Source organism: Canis aureus, chromosome 25, assembly GCF_053574225.1.
Source record: "Canis aureus isolate CA01 chromosome 25, VMU_Caureus_v.1.0, whole genome shotgun sequence".
Classification (NCBI taxonomy): Eukaryota; Metazoa; Chordata; class Mammalia; order Carnivora; family Canidae; genus Canis; species Canis aureus.
The window spans coordinates 35,444,117-35,465,335 of NC_135635.1; the positions used below are offsets into that span (position 1 = coordinate 35,444,117).

General features: G+C 41.6%; 1 protein-coding gene and 1 pseudogene across 1 annotated transcript; one reads left to right on the plus strand and one right to left on the minus strand.

Annotated features, from left to right (window-relative positions):
• The window catches only part of LOC144297504 (large ribosomal subunit protein uL11-like), a 123,037-nt pseudogene extending 105,927 nt beyond the window's left edge, over positions 1 to 17,110 (minus strand).
• LOC144297505 (uncharacterized) lies at positions 17,109 to 21,193 on the plus strand. Its single transcript, XM_077871786.1, has 5 exons — positions 17,109 to 17,178; positions 18,608 to 19,222; positions 19,374 to 19,436; positions 20,731 to 20,778; positions 21,081 to 21,193. The coding sequence occupies exons 1-5, from the start codon at positions 17,109 to 17,111 to the stop codon at positions 21,191 to 21,193; spliced, it is 909 nt and encodes a 302-aa protein (XP_077727912.1).
• Positions 21,194 to 21,219: the final 26 nt, after the last annotated feature.

The following is a 21,219-nucleotide window of genomic DNA, read 5'->3' on the forward strand; positions in this document are numbered from 1 at the left end:
TTAGGGGTAGGAAATTTGTTTTGGACTTTGCTTGGTCCCTAGCACCTAGAACAGCACATATCTTGCCAGTACTCAATAAGTATTTGTTGAATGTAATGAAGTCTGGCATATATATTTACCTAATCATAATTTCTCCCTGGTTGCTCTTAAATTTACTCATACACTATTAGGAGAAGACTAGGCAACAGTACATGAAGAAAATGAACCAAGCCCATCCCATGTCACCTCAGGGCCTTTACATTTACTGTCCCTGCTGTCTGGACCCCTTTTTCTCCAGATAGCACATCTCTTTTCCTTACTTTGCTGAAAGCCTTTCTCAGAGAGTCCTTCTCAGAGCCCCTACCTAAAATAGCATGTTCACCAATGTTTAGATCTGCCACACCAGCACTGTCTGTAACCCTTCTTTGATGATTTTTTCCCCACACTACTAGTCCCATCTAATTTACTTATATTTACTTGTTTATTTATTGATTACTGAAGTCTCTTTTCCTTCAGCATGATGACAGAGACTAAGCCTATTCTATTTTTTACTAGTACTGAGAATAATGCCTCATACTCAATATATGCTTGTTAAATAAATACACCTGTCAGAACATGAAAAACGATGGAAGCATTTATATTTTCTTTAAAAAATAATTTACCCCTTATTATCAAGGTAAGTCACAGTTATTCAACACAGTTTTTATTTTTTTAAATATTTTATTTATTTATTCATGAGAGACACAGAAAGAGAGAGGCAGAGACAGGCAGAGGGAGAAGCAGGCTCTGTGCAGGGAGCCTGATGTGGGACTCGATCCTGAAACTCCAAAATCATGCCCCAAGCTGAAGGCAGACACTTAGTCACTGAGCCACCCAGAGCGTCCCCAATACAATTATTATTAACATAAATGAGAAACATCCAAAATGATAAGAGAGCACTGGGTATTATACTTTATGTTGGCAAATTGAATTTAAATAAATAAAAAAGGAAACATCCAAAATCTTATTACATAGAGTCACACAACAGGTAATTTGATAGTGTTTTTCCATAGCCTTTCGTATTTAGCGACTATGACCTATTTTCTGTTTTCACTCAGTTAGAGGCAAATTGTATATATAGTATTACATGACGCTTTCTGCCCTAACTACAGATTATTATATTATAGGCTTTGCCCACATTGCTTTTAAAATCAAGATGATGTGTTGCTAATGAGATATTAAAGCACAATTCAAAAATTCTTTTTCTCTGGTCTTCTCTGCCATTCATTCCTTCTTGAATTTGAATTCTTTTTTTTTAAATTTTTTTTTATCCCTAAACTACACAGTAGAGAGGAGGAAGGTATATAGTTCTAGACTCAGAAAAAGGGATTTCCTTCTTTTTCTTTTACCAGGAACTTCTCCCTACAGCATTCACCCACTTTGTGAGCAACAGGCATCCTTCGGGTTTCAGGCTTCATGGTTTTCTTGAACCTTTCTCAGATGAGAGAGAGTATCCCACATGCATGCTCTGCTTTAAACAAATGGCACTGCAATTAATTAGCTACCTGTTTGCTTCTCTTCCTTTCCGGATAGTAAACTCCCTAATGGCAATAATTATGATCATGTCTTATGCATCATTATGTGTGCAATGCTTACCACATGGCTTGAATTATGATACTCAGGGGATTTTTCCTGAATGAATGAAAGACCATCACAGACATATATGGTCTCATATCTTAGCCTGTACTTCCTTGAAGTGCTTTTCTCCTCTTCTTAGACATTTTACTCTTAAGACCCATTGTATTGCATGTTTGTCTTGCCCTTTTGATCAGGAGCTTGTTGAAGAAAAGAAGGATAACCATGTCCCTTTGATGCTGAGGACAGTGTCTGTAAAATATACTGATGGTGTGGACATGTATCCAGAAGTCGTAAGGAGGATATGCTCTTCTTCTTCCTCCTTCTCCTCATTATCAACATCAGTATATTCTTTTTGGCCCTGGATATACAAACAGGAGTAACAGTACGTCCCTGCTCTGATGAAGATTATGCATTTAGTCTTTTCTTTAAGAGGGTGACAACATGAAAAATATAAATGACAATCTAAATGCCAGGTTCATGATGCAAAACTGCAAATTCTCTGGGAAGAACAGATGGTGGACTTGGTTGGAAGCGGCTTCTTGGGATTTGACTGATGTGTAGGATTCAGGCAAAGGGACAGGGCGTGGTGGGAACTGAGGCAGTGAGACCCAGGGCCCAGAGTTGACCATGCTACTCTCGAGGCAGTGCAGATCTGTGGGTGGCTTCGTGCCCATCAGGCAGGGGGCAAGCAGTTTGGGCTCAGGTTAAACTCAGGAGAGGCTTGGGAACTCTGCTGGGGAGTGCTCCAGCTCAGGATGAAGCAACAGGCTAAGAAACGGACTCTGAGGGGGTGGGTGAGGTAGCTGGAAGGGAGGCCTTGGTCACTGTGACTGCCTTGATTCCCTTGACTGGTGGGAGTTCTGTGCAATAGGGCAGAACCTAGAGTGAGGATGGCAAGTCTCTCTGGGGCCCTTGTGGAGTGCACCCCTTAAGGGGGTATCTGAGCCATCTGAGCAGAGGCACAGGAACAAAGGAAGTGTCTGGTGGGACCCAGGCTCTGGAAACCATGACGAGGCCCCGGTTTCTCCCAGGGCACGCAGGACATGGGTAGTAAATAGCATGATCTGTGGGGGCGAGGCAGGTCTCCCCTGCTTTCTACTGCCCACCTGGGGCCTGGGGAGGCTCTTGCTATTTAAATATGCTTTCAGGTTTCAGGTGGCACACATATTAAGCTATGCTTGTTTTTTCAGGGAGACATTAACTCCTCACTTGACTTTGAAATTCTCATGGCTGGAGTCTTTCTTCCACCCCCCAACTTCTTTCCTGTTTGTCCGTATTTCACTAGTCCTTGAAACTGCCATTAACTGGCTCTGTGTCCTTAGATAAGTTACTTAACCTCACTGTGCCTTAGCTTCCTCATCCCGTCTGGGTTGCACCCAGACCCAGAGAAGACTTCCTTTGTCTTGGTGCTTTTCACAGTTTCTCCAAACTTGCTCTCTTCAGCCTCCTGTCTTACAAGTGAGACCTATTTTATCACCTTCTCCCTTTCCTTCCTGGGATTTGTGGCACCAGCCCGCCAGTGTTCCTCTCGTTTCATTCTCTCCATCCCCCTCCCTTTTTTTTAGATTTTATTTATTTACTCATGAGAGACACAGGCAGAGGAAGAGACAGGCTCCCTGTGGGGAGCCCGATGCAGGGCTCAATCCCAGGACCCCGGGATCACACCCTGAGCCCGAGGCAGATGCTCAACCACTGAGCCACCTAGGGGCCCCCACCCTCTCCATCCCCTAACTCTATTTCCTCGATGTCAGAAAACTAAATTCAAAACCCAAACATGATCTAAATGGCCAGTTGGATTTTGCCAGCACTTGTGTACTCCTAGAGCATATTTGCAGCAGAGTATTTTTCATGTTCTTCCATACTGGTGGGTTTTTCCTTTCAAGCTCTAGTATTCTTTTTGTTTTATTTGTTTGATTATTTCAAGTAAATCATGGTCATGATTTGGATTGGTCTCAAATGCTTTGTACTTGCCTTTTCTGGCAAATTCTTCCACTCCTTTACTATACTGGTCATCTCTGCTTACTTCCCAGCAGGTGCTCAATGCATTTTTATTTGAAAGTGGACATCTGCATTTAATGTGACTTCAAGTTACTTCCAATTTAAAAGCTTCCTTTTTCTATCCCCCGTTCCTCTGCTTTTTAAAAACTTCTTGATTTGCTCTGAAATCTTTGATTTGGTTCCTTATAGGCAATGACTCCTCCTCACTCAGCCCCTGGTGACTGTCCTAGCAAATTTTAGTGAATCAAACAATTCTCTTTCTACCATAAGGAGACTGCAAAGTGAGGGAAGGGCCTGGGCTGAGGTTTGTTTGCCCTTGACATAGCTGACTTCTGTGGACTTCCCTACTTTGTTTCCAGTACATTTCCCACAGGAGACTGAAGACTGCCCATGATGAGGAGGGTAACCTTGGCACTTTTATGCCTGCTTCCTCTGCCCCAAGGGAGTCCCGTTCCAATACCATATTGCTCTCTGGGTCTTGCAAACTCTGCCTTCTTGCTGTTCCCCTGCCAGTGGCTGGCTTATCACTCTTCAACATTTTTAGTGATGCTTGAGATTTCCAAGGTGTTTGAAATAAGTTCACAGGAAACCACAAGGACAACCTAATTTCCTCATTGCTGTCTTTTTCCTTAAAGACATCTTCCTGAATTTCACTACACCTGGATAGTGAGTTGAGCTGAAATCAAGAGTTGGATGCCCACCCACCTGAGCCACCCAGGCACCCCCATACAAGAAATGTTTTTTGAGTATCTGTAATGTATTAGGTATATATCCTGGTTTACAGAGACTGCCCAGGTCATGTTGGATGAGTTATAAAGAAAAAGTCTTGGAAGAAGAACATGGTGTAACTCTATTAGAAAGTATTTCCATTATATCTGTCATCCAAATAGTAGTAGGAGAAGCTGTGAGAATCTGGGAACTCAATCCATTTGGGGCCCTGAATAATAATAATAACAATAAGTAATATGTACATCTTTCTTTCTAGAGATCATAATAATAATTCTTTTAGGGGAATAGTATTACTATGTTCTTTTCTCCTGGGAGCAATTAGCTTAAGGTCACAGTTAGTAAGTGGTAAAATATGAGATAAGGTCCAAGTTCTAACTTTATTGTGGTTGTTGGTGAGTTCCTGACTCCTTTGTTAAAATCTCTGACCTCAGCCCTTGACAGGTAGAAGAAAATCAACAATAATAAGAAACAACAACAACAACAGCAACAACAATAATAATAGGATAATGGCATTCAGTTTGGCCTGCGGATAGAACAAGATCATAAGAATGGTTTCTTCTTTTTTTTTTTATAAGAATGGTTTCATAAAAGTTATTGATAGTGTGTTTGAGCTAGTGTAGTGCTGAACACCTGCTATTTCTTTTTTTTTAAAGAGATTTATTTATTTATTTGAAAGAGAGAGAAAGAGCACATAGAGAGAGAGGGAGAGGAAAAGGGTGAAGCAGGCTCCCCACTGAGCAGGGAGCTTGATGCAGGGCTCAATCCCAGGACCCTGAGATCATGACCTGAGCTGAAGGCAGACGCTTAACTGACTGAGCCACCCAGGCACCTCATACTTTATTTCAAATTTTTTCTTTTTCTTTTTTTCCTCTTTTCTTTTTTTTTTCCTGAAAAAATTCTCATTCCTGACGAGGGAAACCAGGTTGGGCAAGTCGAAGAGAAAAGACATCTGTTTCATAATCAAGAAGATTTACTCAGTCTCTCACACAAGCAAGGGTGTGCTGTCCAATATCATGGCCACTAACAACAGATAACCATATACATTAATATGATGAAAATTAAGTTACAAAAAAACTCAAGTGCTCAAAAGCCACCTGTGACTAGTGACAATGGAACTGGGCAATGAAGATAGAGACCAACAATCTTTTTGAGAATCCAATGGATAAAGAAGTGGAAAATATAACAAGAAGACTAGTGGCAAGTAAAGTCTTCTTTTGAATATAGTTGTAGGAGTCTGGCACTTTGCCACTAATGCAAGATTTTTTCCTTTAAGAATCCCAGAAGTTATGGCCTTTAGTGGGATTACAACATACCATTGTTCCCTTGGGGCTCTGGCCCTGGTAATGCTTTGCTTCAGATCAAAACTCTTTCTGACTAGAGAAGAGCTAGGAAATTTGAGCTTTATCTGATTTTTTTCTAATAGTCCCAGGATTTAAGTGAAGGCTACTGTGCAAGCTCTATGAGAACAAGGCTGTGCTGTCAGGGTAGGTGGAGGCGACTAGCACTTGTCAAAGAGGGATGTGGTTGGTCATCAGGCTCCAGAATCTGATTTCATTCTTCATGTAGTCATATGGAAACTCAATGCCACAGGGGACAAAGGAGTCTTTTTTTTTTTTTTTTTAAGATTTTATTTATTTATCAGAGACAGAGAGAAAGAGAGAGAGAGGGAGAGAGAGTACAGAGGGAGTGTGAGCAGGGAATCTTACATGGGGCTCGATCCCAGGACCCTGAGATCATGACCTGAGCTGAAGGCAGATGCTTAACTTATTGAGCCACCCAGGTGCCTGGACAAATGGAATCTTATTAGCATTAATTTCATAAATGTTTTGGCTCAGTTTCTCTCTGTTCTTTTTCAAGCTTTGAGAACCTACTATGTTCTAGGCCCACGGCTAGACTCTGGGGAATACAAAGATGATTTGGACAGATTGACCTTCTTCTCTAGGTTCTTATGGTCTAACATTCTGTGACTCTATTCCACATGCTTCTGTAACAGAGTATTCCTGGAATGCCATGACTGGCTTTTCTGATGAGAATCTCTCTACTAATGGGTCTAGTGGCTCTGTCTCCTTTCAAGTAAAAGAACTGTGTCTCATTAAATGTATTATTCCAGGGACATCCAGCCTTAGGAAGGAATCAGCCAATTCTATAGTTAGATGTATTATGTTTGTTTATTTATTTGAATAGATTTAATTTTTTCAAAGCATTTCTACATTAATAGCAATTAACGTATTCAAAAAGTTGAGGTATTGAGATTCCCTATATATCCACTACTCCCACACATGCATAGCCTCTCCCATTATTATAGCACCCCCCCACTAGAGTGTACATTCATTAGAGTTGTGAGCCCACATCAACACATCATTATCCAGAATCCATAGTTTACATTCTGGCTCACTCTTGCTTTTGTACATGCTGTAATTTGGACAAATGTATAATGACAAATGTATCTGCAATTATAATATCATATAGAGTATTTTCACTGCCTTAAAAATCCTCTGTGTTCTACCTCTTTCCCCCTTCCTCCCCTCTAAACTCTACGTAAATGTATTTTTCTTTATTTGCAATAACTCTCAAATATCAGACTTTTGATTTTTTGTTTTGTTTTGTTTTCCTCCCTCCTCCTCCCTTTTCACATAAAGGACATTGGGGAATTATCCACTGGAAACAAGAGGGAGAGCAGATATACTTTGATTCTATCCCTGAAATTACCACTTTCCCCCCCCCATAGCTCATCTGTCTGAAACTCCATGGCTAATAGAGCCCAGATTCACTGATTGTACCATTCTTCAGGGCAATGGTGAATGTCTTCCCTGATACCACGTTCTTAGATACCCTTTGCCTCAAGGCTTTTCTGAATCCAGTTTCTGTTACACATTTGGATGTGAAAAATAAGAATTTACTTGTAAGTGTAAGGCCCTTGGCACTTCAAAGAGAGCAGAAGAACTCCTTTCATGGAAACTGATAATGTTCTGTAGGGGACAGGATACCAGGAGTCGTATATTATAGTCAGATTTTAATCCCAATCCTTCTATCTGTGCTGGGTAGAAGATGACCGCGATTATAGTATCCACTTTTTTTTGATTACTTACTAAGTACTCAGTACTCACTGTGTCCAGACACTGTCCTAATTCTCACCACAATATGAGGTAGATATTATTATTCCCATATCGCATCTAAGAACACTGAGGCATAGAGATGTTAAGGAATTAGCTTAGAGGCAGTGTTGGGATTGGAACCTAGACACTCTCATCTCATCTTTCTAGACCTCCGTTTCCTTCTCACGGGAGTGAAGATACTGGGCCATATAATCTCTAAGTTGATTTCTATTCTAAAATGCTATGAGTCTCCAAGTTTTTATAGATGAGGATCCCACCGTGACAATTGCAGGCTCTTTCTTTTCACACAGTAATTGTGAGAAGTACAGGTGAGTACCCTGAACAGTCGTTTCTATGAAGATTTCCTTGTTTACTCGTGTTTTGTTTTTGTTTTTGTTTTTTTGGGGCATGAAGGTGGCATCAATTGAAACAAAGCGGCCAGTATCTGTTTGTTAAAAGGAAACAGGAATTGACTCGTTTTTCTCATCTCTAAAGGAGCAATATCAAGTCCTAAAGATATTTAGTAAACTTGGAATAACACCCACCCCATAGGGCTTTTGTGGACTCAAATAAGATAAAATGTGGGAACTGTTCTAAACTTGTGAAGTTCTGTATAAATGCAAGGAACTATTGATATCATAACACATAACACTGATTCCCTGTTAGGAAACTGGGGCATCAGTTTTTCTGTTTGATTTCTCTGCAAATTGCATTTAGGAATCCTGAACAGACATCCTGCCTGCCCACATTAGGGCTTATGTTAATTCAAGGGCAAGACACCTCTAGCTTGGCTTTAGCTTTTCTAGGGTCAAGACACAACCACTTCCATTAACAAATCTCTACAATGTTTGTTTGGTCATGAGCAGAGTTCCCAGGTACATCAGGCCACTATGTTTTCCATTATGTTTCCCTAACTTGTTAGAAGTAACAAGTGTAGGCAGGGCAAAAATCCTTCCAGTTTCACTTAAAATGCTGCTTGAATCACTGTTTTAAAGTTCTGCTTGATCCAGGCTTCTAATTCTCATCCTTATCACCATCTTTAGTTTCTTGCAAGGAAAAACAGAATTCATTCCTGAACTTCCTGGGTTCTTTTTTTGTGGCTTCCCACATGTTTGGGCTTGTGTTGCACAGAATTTTCTTGCTTGAGGGTACCCATTGCTGGATCACGCAGAATGGCTGTCCCACTGAATTGAAAACAAAGAATATCTAATTAATTTCTTGATTTATTGGCTTATTTAGTGATGAGTATTCATTTTCTTGATCTCCCATTTTATGAAGAGCATGGCTAAGGGATATAGAAAAAGGGAGTGATCTCAGTGGGTCACAGTCTAGCCAACAGGTTGGACGAGCACTGACAGAATAAAAAGGATTGTAGCTCCTTGTCCTCCCTTCTGCCTTCCACTCAGAGAGGCTCTTGGAGTCCCACTGGGGCAGAGAACGGGGGTGGGTGGGGTGGGTGGGGGGAGACCATTTACTCTTCCCAAGGGCAAAGAAACATAATATGTCAGTCCAGCTCTATAATTAGCCCAGAAGAGTAAAAGGTAACCACAGAAGTTATACACAAAAAACACCTGGAGTGACCAGTGGAATGGGACTCTCTGTCATGCAGATGAACCAATAGCAGAAGTGATATTAGTAATCTATGCATCGATCGATTTCAAATATAGTTGTGGATGGTGGAGAATGGGAGACAGTAGAATGACTAGAGTCTAAGAGGGGATGTACCCAGAGAGCTACTAGGAAGATCAGGGAAATTCTTAAGGAGACAGGGAGAAGTGAGCCAGGCTTTTGAGGATTAAGATTTGGAAACAGGGATCCCTGGGTGGCGCAGCGGTTTGGCGCCTGTCTTTGGCCTAGGGCGCGATCCTGGAGACCCAGGATCGATTCCCACATCGGGCTCCCGGTGCATGGAGCCTGCTTCTCCCTCTGCCTGTGTCTCTGCCTCTCCTTCTCTCTCTGTGACTATCATAAATAAATAAAAATTTAAAAATATATATTTAAAAAAAAAATAAAAAAAAAGATTTGGAAACAATATACACTGAGGCTCCTTGGTGGCTTAGAGACAACACAAGTTGTCCTTATTGTTAATATTAACTGCACATGTAAGGCCAATCAGATGAGGAATCTTAATCATAATCACAAGGTCCTGGAAGGCAAGAAGCCTGTCTGGCTCTCCTTTCAGAAACTTAATCATGTTTAAGCTTCAGTGGACTCTTGCTGTGATTTTTTTTAAAAATATTTTTATGGGTTGCACAATCAAATACTTTGGTGTCTTAAGCAAGAGAATGTGCAAGCTTACATGCTTGCAGTAGTACTTTCTAGCTAAACCTAAAGAATGAAGATGAAAAAGATATTTACTGTTACATTGGATGGGTTGCTTTTTCATGGAAATGAAGAGTGGAATGAATTGAGAATGATTGGACAGGAAAAATTTACCTTTCAAGACTCTTTTGGGGGTCTAAAAATTAAATTGGCCTGAGACAGAGTAACAGAAGAAAATAAAATTTAATTACAAAACATACAGGGGCTGTACTCTGAGAATATGAGGCCCCCAGGCAGTCAGGCCTTTGAGGCTTATATGACTATCCAGAGTTAAAGAGAAGGGAATAGGAGTCTAGGACTTCAACCGAAGGAAGACAAATCACAGGAAGATGAAAAAATGTTCAGCAAACAAATGTTTGTTGGATGATACAAAAACAATGGGACATAGAGAGGAATTTTTTGCTATCTCTGGTGATAACTCCCTACCTGGAGAAAATTTCCTATCTAAAATTTTTTAGATGGTTAGGGGAGAGGCAAAAAGAAAAACTTTTTGAGTCTTTTATTTCTTAAAAAAATAATCAGGTTGAATAAATCCAATGCCAAAGAGACACATTTTGAGGTGGCAAATTTTGCTCCTCTATGGTATTGATCTTGGTTACTTGGAAATGAATGAGACTTTTCTTTGACTTTTCCACTGCTGGTATAATAATAATAATAATTAGAAAATGTGTTTCTCTGTTTTTCCTCATAAGTGATGGTGAAAAAAAATGCCAATCATGAGATATTTTGGGTTTTCAAACAGAAAGGATAAAGATTTGGATACCTCTAGTATTTTCAGAGAAACTTGTTTTTGATGAGTTAACTGAAGCTCTTTAGAAGTGACTGTTCATTCAATCTAGCATGATTAGATGTGGGAAGGCCTTGGCTCTGCAGGCCTTGGCTCTTCATCATGGCATTGCACTAACTAGCTGTGACCTAGCAGGTCACTTACCATCTTGTATTTCTAGTTCTTTGGCTAGCACTCAATATGTAACTGTTTATGGAGGTAGCAATGTGCTGGGCACTCACTGGTAGAATGACATTAATAATACATGCTTTGGCAATCTCTCAGAATTGGTGTCGAGTAAATTTGGGTTTAAAAGCCCTTTGAAACATTTATAAACCTCATCCATCTTAGAACAAAAGACTGCAAATCAAAGAAGGAAATTCTTGCCTCATTTAAGACTAGACGTTTAATAACAAAGCTTTTCATTAAATAAATAAATGGAGCAAGACCAAATTGGAGATTGTCATCACAGCAAGCCTGACTTGGTACAAAGAATGGAAACACAGGAGAACCAAACTGGTGTTCATGATTCAGTTGAAGCAAAGTTTCTCTCACTTTCTATGGTCTTGCCGTAATCTCAAGTGTCCCTTTACCGACACACACTTTAGAAATTTTTCTTTCCTCTCTTTCCATCTTTATGAAGTAACTTGTAGGAACTATGCAAGGTGCTGGGGGTATAAATTAGTTTGGGCCACTTGTAACACACTGAGGGTGTATCTCACATTAACACTACAGTGTCAGCACCTCGAACAGAGGAGAGGATTCAGGGGAATGCTGGATCCTTTCCTTGTATCTTCTCTGCCATCCCTACAGTGTTGCCCTCATTCAGATGGTTCGAGATGATTTACCACCACACCCACATCTCTTATAGCAGAAAGGAGGAAGGTGAAAGTCAACGGTCTGCCTCTTTCCTTTTAGGACAAAACTTAGAAGTTGCATATATGACTTCTGCTTATGTCCTCTGGGAAATGCAGTCTTCATATGGAGCTGTCATCAGGGAGAGAAGGGGAGAATGGGCTTCAAGGACAAGGAATCTCTGGGGTGCAAATATGAACAGGGTATGGTCTTTCCCTAAAAGTTGCTTACTTTGGTGGAAGAAAACAGATTTGTAAATAGGGAATTAAACATATTTTTTTACAACCCTGTGCTGTCATTTATCTCAACACTTTTACCATCTAACATTTTCATCCTATACTCAATGAACAACTGTCATTTCCCCCTCTTTCCAGTCTCTGGCAATCATTATTCCACTTTCTGTGTCTAAGAGTTTGACTACTTTAGATAAGTTATGCAAGTAGAATCATGCAGTGTTGGTCTTTCTGTGGCTGTCTTGTTTCACATAGCATAGTATCTTTAAGCTTCATCCATATGACCTTGCTTATAGCCTGTGACAAGATTTCCTTCCTTTTTTCAGACTGAACAACATTTCACTGTATATACATACCACATCTTCATTAGCCACTCATTCAATGATGGACATTTGGATTGCTTCCACCTCTTAGCTACTGTGAATAATACTTCTCTGAACCAGATTGTGAAAATATCCCTTTGAGATCTTACTTTGAATTCTTTTGGATATATACCCAGAAGGAAGGTTGCCAGATTGTATGGCAGTTCTATCTTTAATTTTCTTGAGGAACCTCTACCATTTTCCATAATGGTTTCACCCCTTTACATTCCCACAAATGTGTAAGAGTTTTTCCACAGCCTGTGAACACTTGCTTTTCTGTCTGTTTTCTTGATAGTGTTCATCCTAATGGGTGTGAGGTGGTATCTTGTTGTTTTACCTGTTTTATTTCTTATCAATTCATTGATGGAACCATTCCCCTACCCCTAAGGACCTAAAAGGGTCTGATCTTAAGCCAAAATATTTAACAGACAAAACCATTATCTCCAGTCTCAAAATTTCCCCTGAGGGTGTGTACTAGTACCAAAGAAAACATGAGCCCTAAAACTTCATTCTAACCCCATGAAATCCATTTTTAATGTTATCATAGGGTGTTCGTTTCCTTGCTCAGTCACCACCAGGTAAGATTCTCAGCCAAATCTCAGAAATTATCATTTTCTTCATTCTCCTCTCTGTCTCCTTTTTATTTTAAGCATAGGGGTTTTGACCCTGGGAACTCATGTCCTAGAGGAACTAAAAGCCTACAAGGCCAATCTCTGGGAGCATACACATATCTCACGGTAGGCTGCCTTCCCCACATCCAATCAATCACCAGGTCCCTTTGACCCTTGGTAGTATCTTTAATATCTGCATCCTTTTGATGCCTAAGGCCACTACCATGCTCAACCTGCAGTAGTAGCTCCTGCCCCTGCAGAGCCAAAGTTGACTTGTTTTTTGTCTCACAGATTTGTTTGATTAAGTCTCACCATGACCATCCTTGATTAAACAGCCTCAATGACCCTACTTTGCTGGCAGAATAATGACTCAACTTTTCAACTTTCAAAGCTCTGTGGGTCTGGTCCCTTATGCCACCACCTCCTCTCCCACCCTGCCCCTCCCCCTCCCCTGAGCTACTTACCTTATTCTCCATCAGCAACTTCTCTGTAATGAGAGTAATCTCACAGCTTTAACTCATTCTTCAAGGTTCATTTAAAGCTATAATCATGATAGCTGCCAATCGCCGAACATTTATTATATGCCAGTTGCCAGTTTGCATAGATTCCATCATTTAATTATCACAAAGCCCCTATGAAACCATTTCTATCATCCTCTGGCTTTGGTAGATGGGGAAAATGGAAAATGGAAGGGTAGAGTGATAGGGGCAAGCCCAATTCTCACAAGGACCTGGATTCCTGTCCAGGTGACCTGAGTCCAGAACCCCAGGCTTTAGCCATGATTCTACTACTCACATAATGATGCCTTCCACTTTTCCCATGTTTAGAATTCAATACAGATGAATAATCATTTATTTGGCAAGTGCCAGGCATAAAGCTCTGGAAGTGTGGGCAATGGAAATCTGATTAAGGTGATTCCAGCCAGCTTATTGACATGTTCTTCCTCTATGTTCCCAAATTTATTATAGTTGACAGGACATGACACCTTGAACATTGCTATTCATGCACATTTTGTCTCCTCCAATACAGTATTTTTTAAAAATATTTTTGTTTATTTATTCATGAGAGATACACAGAGAGAGAGGCAGAGACATAGGCAGAGGGAAAAGCAGGCTCCACGCAGGGAGCCTGATGTGGGATTCGACAATCCCGGGACTCTAGGATCATGCGCTGAAGGCAGACACTTAACAGCTGAGCCCCCAGGTATCCCTCCTCCAATACACTATTACTGCCTTTTGCTTAGAGGCCTTTCTGTTTGTTTACCTTCTATAAACCAAAGATAAACCCAAAGATATGTTTATTGAATTCAAACGAATTCCACACTTACTTCAACTTGTTCTCTCTTCCCCAGGGAGCTTTCTGGGGACAATGCTCTGTCCTGTTCTTGCTGTAAAACAATGTTATCAACTCACTGGGACCTGGGTCTTTTTCATTTCAGCACCTAATAGTAATAGCTCATTTTTATTATGTAATTTCCTTATTCTAGGCATTTTAACATGAATATATTAATTTAATCCTTACAAAACCATTTTTTAAAAGATATTTTTTTTATTTGAGAGAGGCAGAGCATGAGCAGGGAGGGGGCAGAGGGAGAAGGGAAGCCGACTCCCCATTGAGCAAGGAGCCCGATGCAGGACTCAATCCCAAAACCCCGGGATCATGACCTGAGACAAAGAGAGACGCTTAACCAACTGAGCCACCCAGGTGTCCTGAAGTAAACCCACTTTTTTTTTTTTTAAAGATTTTATTTATTTATTCATGAGAGATACACACAGAGAGAGGCAGAGACACAGGCAGAGGGAGAAACAGGCTCCATGTAGGGAGCCTGATGTGAGACTCGACCCCGGGACTCCAGGATCATGCCTTGGGCCGAATGAAGGCAGGCGCTAAACCACTGAGCCACCCAGGGATCCCAGTAAATCCATTTTTATCTCCATTTTGTACAAGAGAAAACTAAAGTCCTATGAGTTAGGTAACTTGCCCATGTTTGCAGGGTCAGGACTGACACTTGGGCTGTTGGCTTCCAGAGTCTGCAATTTTGACTTCCTTTGCCTGGTGCTTCTGCTTTAGTCATCATACTTCCCAGTTGCTCTGTAAATATCTGTTAAACAAATAGACATTATTTTGAATTCCTGGCACTGCTTTAGGTTTCTTTGTATCTCACTATAAACTGCCTTTATAATATATGTGTTGACTTCCTCCACGGTTATAACTCCAAAGAAGGAAGCAGTTCTTTTGCACTGTTCCAGGTACTTAGTGTAATTGCTGGGTCCCTGAGCAGGTGTTAGAAAAAAATGCTTGATCTAACCCTGGAAGACTGGGCTAGTCTTTATCCATATCTGATCTGTGAGGTATGGCAGGTTCTGGGTACTCTGTTCCCCTGAGGAGAAACTTGAATGTTAGTCTCTGAAAACTGCTCCTTAAGGGAAGAATGACTCCTAGCCCGGAATGAATGAAGAACCTCATCGTGGATCAAATGCCTCGCTCGGTGCACCCACATGCTCCAGGGCCTGTGTCTGTTGAGGGTGAGAACTAGGGAGGCAAGAGACACATCCGGAGGATAGCACTCCTTTCTCAGCCCACTTGTCAGAAACTCATCTCACTCTGGAGAAAATATATGCAAAGGCTTTTGAGATCCTTTTAATGCTGTCAGGAAACTTCCCATGCTTCCTGCCAGGCCTATCTTTCAGCATTTAATTTGGTATTTAATGTAGAAACCAATTTATTATTTTTATTTTTTATTCTTAAAGAATATGTTATTTATTTATTTGAGAGAGATTGAGCAAGATAGAGAGCGCACAAGCACTAGCAGGGGTAGAGGCGGAGGGAGAAGCAGGCTCCCCACTGAGCAGGGAGCCTGATATGGGCCTTGATCCCAGGACCCCAGGATCATGATCTAAGCCAAAGGCAGATGCTTAACCGACTGAGCCACCCAGGTACCCCATAAAAATCAATTTAAAACAATCAAATTAATATCATGTATTTTCCAAAAAGGAGAGTGATAGTTTCCCTCTTCTTCCCCTCCCGAGGCCCCTCTCCTGTTCTAATTAGGTTAAATCTTGATTATTTAATTCTAGTGCTTCCTTTCTAGAAGACGATAGACAAACGAGATCAGAGACCAGTGACCAGGAGTCCTGTAGGCATTAATTTATTAACAAATATTTTTCTCATCTCCAACGTGCCAGACACTGTGCCAGGTGCTGGAGAAATTATAGAGAACAAAACAGGGAAAAACTTACACTCTTTTTAGGATGGTGAAGAAATTGGAAAACACCACAATAGCTACTTCTGACATCTGAAGAGAAAAGAAGGGCTAAATTTTTTATATATGGCTCCCAAAATAAAACTGAGATCAGCAGGTTAAAATAACAAGGCATATATTAGCCATCGCAAGGAATAATTGTCCAAATCTGAACTATTTTTTTCAAGGTAGTGAGTTCCCCATCACTAGGGCTGTCAGACCACTTGACAAGTGTGTTATGTAATGAAAAAAATACACTATATCAGAAAGAGAGTAAAGAAAATTGAGACCTACAGGCCCCATGGGAGTTTGACCCCAGAATGGGATATGCATCTGATAAAGACCTCATTTCCAGATAAGGGTCATGACTAGGAACTGAGGGCCCAGGCTGACTTGTGTGAGCCAACCACATTTCAGTCTACTCTGATCTTCTGGGAGGGGTCCTTAAGTCAGGGCTGTCCCCAAGAGCACATGGCCACTTACTACTGTCTGCCAGAGGACTGGGGACATCAGTGGCAGGAGCCAGGTCCTGACCATCAAGAAGTACTTGATTTCAATGACTTCTCTGCAGAGGGTATCTTCAGGTGAATCTGGAGTCACTTAGTCTCTCAGTCTCTCCTGTGCTCACCAAAAAATGGAGATAATAATGCCTGACACATAGAATCATGGTGCAGATCAAATAAGATCGTAGCACATGTGAAACCTTACGATCTTACTATTTCTGTTATCATGTAGCAATAGCAATAATTCTTATTCTCTTTGACAGTTCTCTTTATGGGACCAGCTGGGGTGAGAAGACTTAGCAACAGGGTTCTCCCTTAGGATCAGAGTAGCCAGCAGGCTTGACTGTGGCTCCAAGTCCCACACTCTGAAACAAAGTAGCTTTTCTGGGGGCTCTGTATTTGGCCCCAGCCTGGGTGAAAACTTGCAACCTCAGGCCAGGAGGGGAATGGGACCCCGGGGGAAGCTAGCTTTTGTTCCCTGCCTCTTCTGAGAAGCAGATCTTTGGTGCTAATGATTAAGGGACAACCCAATTTCACCTAAGACCTTATCAGAGTTTTCCATACTCCTGGCTTCTCCCTGCCCCCAGTCCCCTCTCCTGCCTTTGCTCCAGGGGCATTCTCATAGTGTGCGGGCGAGGCTTGCTTGTTCTTTCTTTCTTTAACAACCACCTGAAAGTACCGCCTGCAGGGACCTGGGACTGAGGGTTGCATAAAAGCTCAAAGGAACTTGTGCAGCACAGCTGGGGCCGGCCACATCCCTCCTTACCTTCACGGCCTCCCGTGCTCCCGCTGGCACCATGCTAACCAAGGCCCTGGTACTCACAACCTGGTTCGCCCTCGCTGTGGCTTACCCCGTAATACACCAGGGTAAGTGCACAGTTGGGAAGTCACCATGGGAGAATGAAACTAAAATTCTTTTATAGGGTGTGTGAATGCCATGCCGGGTCTTTCCTCAGGAGAAAGAGAACCGGAGAGACCAGCAGTGAATGTTGTAAAGTGAAATTATAGTGACTTGGTGTTAAGATGGGGATGGGTGGCTGGCCGAGCTCTGAAGCCTTGGACACATCCAGTGGCTAAGCTAAGATGTGGCTTAGGTGCTTACTTAGTATAAAGGTACTAAGTAAGGCTGGGCCAGCTGGGCTTAGGGTGGGTGATGGGCCAACTACTCAGGGTTTACTGTGGTCCTCTTCACTCTTGGGCCCTAGAGAGGCTTTATTCTCTTTAGTGCAGGTTGAAAAGTCCCAGGCTGTATCCTCCTTTTATCCAAGAGTGCAGTTCAAAGGACTTCAGTAACTAATTTGGTCCAATGCAATGGAAATCAGTGGGTCTGGAAACCTGGGGATCACATGGAAAGAGGAAAGAGGTGTCTTCATGAACCAGGCAGAAAGAAAGCTTTCCTCCAAAAGCTTTCCTAATTCTTTCTGAATTCAATTTGAGTTCTCGGGGAAGGGGCGGGGGGAGGTGTGTTCATTCACTGGCATTAAAATAATTACTTTCCCCCATCCTCTTCCTCCCTCTAGTAGTTCTCCAATTATCAGACGCTGAGTTTGGGGTTCTTTACTGCGTATGAATGAATGATAAAAGCACAGTGACTAAATTAGAGTGCTAATGATTTTGGCCTCATTGGCAAGGTGCCTCTAACGTGGTCACCTAAGCAGCCTTGGTGACTGAGTATCTTTTCTGTAGCCCAAGAAGAGCCTGGGGGTATGCTCACCAGGCCTACACAGTTATAATGCTCTTATGGTTAGCAAGCCCCCAAATGTCTGGATTGTTCAATCTATGGGAAATACTGGAAAATGAAGTCCTAGACTTCAAAAATATGATAGAAGTAGCCCATTTCAGAGTCCATTCCTTTCTTGTTATGTATCTTGGAAATAGCTATTTTCCTTACTCCCTTTTTTGGTTTTCTGGGACCTGGAAGGATTATAGAGGGGATATCCTTGGAATCTTTATTCTGTTCCAGTCTGACCAATTCACATACAGAGGCACAGTATTAAATGCTTCTTCTTATACTGACCCCCTCAAAGGGTGGTGGTATAGGGGCCACTCCTAGAGAGCAGTTAGTCTTCTGCATTTTCTAAGCACTTGGCAGAAGAGAAACTTGGGTTGAGACCATTTATTTTTTATTTTTATTTATTATTATTATTTTTTGAGACCATTTTTGATTCAATATACCTTTTTATGCTCCAGGTTTTCCTCAGGAAGAGATCTAGCTTGGAATGGTGTAGAGATGGTGAAAATATTCTTCCTAGAAAGTACTTAAACTATTGTTTGTTTGTTTTTTTGGCTCCTCTAGAATTCATTACTGACCTAGACTTGATCACTGACCTTGAGTTGCTTAATGAACTTGAGTTGATTAATGCCTTTGAGTTGACCGCTGGACTAGAGTCCACTGCTGACCTAGAGTCGACCACCCAAGAGTCCCCTACCCACCTGGAGTTGTCCACCACCACAGAGTCCACCATGACTCCGGGGTCCCCCACCAACCTCGAGCCCACTGCCACCCTGGAGTCTACCGCCGACCAGGAGTCCACAGCAACCCCAGAGTCCCCCACTGACCTGGTGTCTACTGCCACCCCAGAGTCCACTGCCACTCCAGAATCCCCCACCAACCTGGAGTCCACCACCACTCTAGAGTCTACCACTGACCAGGAGTCCACAATGACCCCAGAGTCCCCCACTGACTTGGAGTCCACTGCCACCCCGGAGTCCTCCACCAACCTGCAGTCCACCGCCACCCCAGAGTCCATCACCGACCTGGAGTCCACTACCACTCCAGAGACCCCTGCCAACCTGGAGTCCACCGCTATCCCAGAGTCCGCCACTGACCTGGAGTCAACCACTAACCTAGTCTCCATTAGTGATGTAGAATCTACCACAGATGTGCATTTTGAGAATGCACAAACTTTCGGTAGGTGATGGTTTTGGCTTTAGAGGGGCCTGGGCAGGAGTTAGTGGGCTTCCATTTTTTGCATCCAAAAGAAAAAACCTGCTTTCCTCCAGTGTACTTGGTTCCCCAATGTAAGCTTATGATCATACCCATCTTCATTTTCTTGTCCTAGAATTATCTACTGAGGTGGAATCAAACATTCATAGCTTTGAGGAAGCAACCACTAAAGCCACTGGTAAGGATTTCTAACTTGAAAATGCAGAAATTTCTTCTTCCCTCCCTCTCTTTCCTTGTTTATAGCTTATTGCATAGAAATTTCCTATAGTAACATAGCTTTGGGCATACTTTTGCTGCTTTGAGGTAGAGTAAATTTTGTCAAAAGTTCTCTGAAACTTGAGGAAAATTCAAGCATTTTCCCAGAGTATCAGGGATTGGAATTGGTTGAATGCCATCATAGCTCCATCCCAGAGGTCTGCCCAGACCTAACCAGGATCAGCCTTCTGGGCTTCTCAAAGGGGAGGTGCTCCTTGGTGTCTCGAATGAATCAAAGGATGTGGTGGCCAATATTTTCTTTTTCTAGTTCATTATAATTCAATTTATGTAGATAACTTTTTGAGAGAAGATTATGGCAAATGTAAATCTTATTTGAACATAGACTGAACAAAAGAGAAAAGGAATTTGAAAGCTTCATGAATTAAGCAGTGGTCCTGTCTCTGCCCATCCCTCTTTCAAGCCTCCACTTTCTTTCATTTTTTTGTCTTCCACTTAGGCAAGGGGCCATAAGATTCAATGCCTTCTATCTCCACAAACAAACCCTGATACTTTAAGGGATGCCTGGGATTTTTGCTAAGAAAGGCTCTTGGGTCTTACCTACAAAAGCAAATCTCTATACAATCTGATTCTTGTGTCTACAAATAGTAGCTAACATTTATTGAGATCTACTATATTATAGCACTGCTTTAAGTGTATTGTGGTATTGCAGGTAGTAGTTGGAGGAATCTAGAAACTGTGTATTACTGAAAAGGCCTATTAAAAAAAGATTGTTTCCTTGGCTTTAACATCTTTCTCTTTTACTGTCTTCCTTGAAGACTATACATCATTTGCAACATGCAGCTCTACTTGGATATTGTGTTCTAACTTCCCAAATTATAGTAGTTGATTAAATAATTAATCTACATTAATGATAGCTCCCCTTGCCCCATAGGGCATTAGGAAAAATCTCATGTTTGACTACAAGATCCATCTGGTCATTTCTGCTAATATACTGGGCCCCATACCTCCTTTCTGACAGTGGAAATTATCAATAAAATGAGACTCTGTTTTTTTGCTCTGTATAATGCATTTACTTATTTAACTTTTTTCCAGTTTTATTGAAATATAATTGACATATAACATTGTATAAGTTTAAGGTGTACAACGTAGTGATTTAATGTAAATATATATTGAGAAGTTTTAATTTTTAATAGTAAGAAAAAAATCCATGGAGGGTCCAGCCTTTTAAATTAAGAAACTTATTCCTTTATTTCTAGAAAGTGTCACTGCTGCTCATTCAGAAGAGCCCATCACTAGAGGACCAGGTAAGGCCAAACATCTTTGTCTTTTTTTGCCTATGCTTGGTCTTTGAGGGATTTTTTTTCTTGGGAGGCTTTCCAGGACAGACTCAAGAAGTAGGACTCTAGTAGGGACTCTGCCTATGTTTACACTCTTCTCACTCAAGTGCCATGTTTGCTCAGCTTCTGGGGGAGAAGAGGGGAATCCAATTCTTACACATGAAGGTATGACCAGTTCAGGTGCTGTTTTCAGGGACTTATGAGTGAATGTAACCTTTTAACCAGATGCTCTTCATGGAGTGCATCTGTGTTCCATTTCTACCGGTAAGAATTGAGGCATGCAGAGTGCCTTGGCAGTTGGGAGAAGGAAGTTTTGGGTGCCACAGACTTAGTGGAGGTGTCTGTTTACCAGGGCTACTTGAGGCCATTAGCTGAATGCTAGACATACTACTGTGTGTGATCCTTATT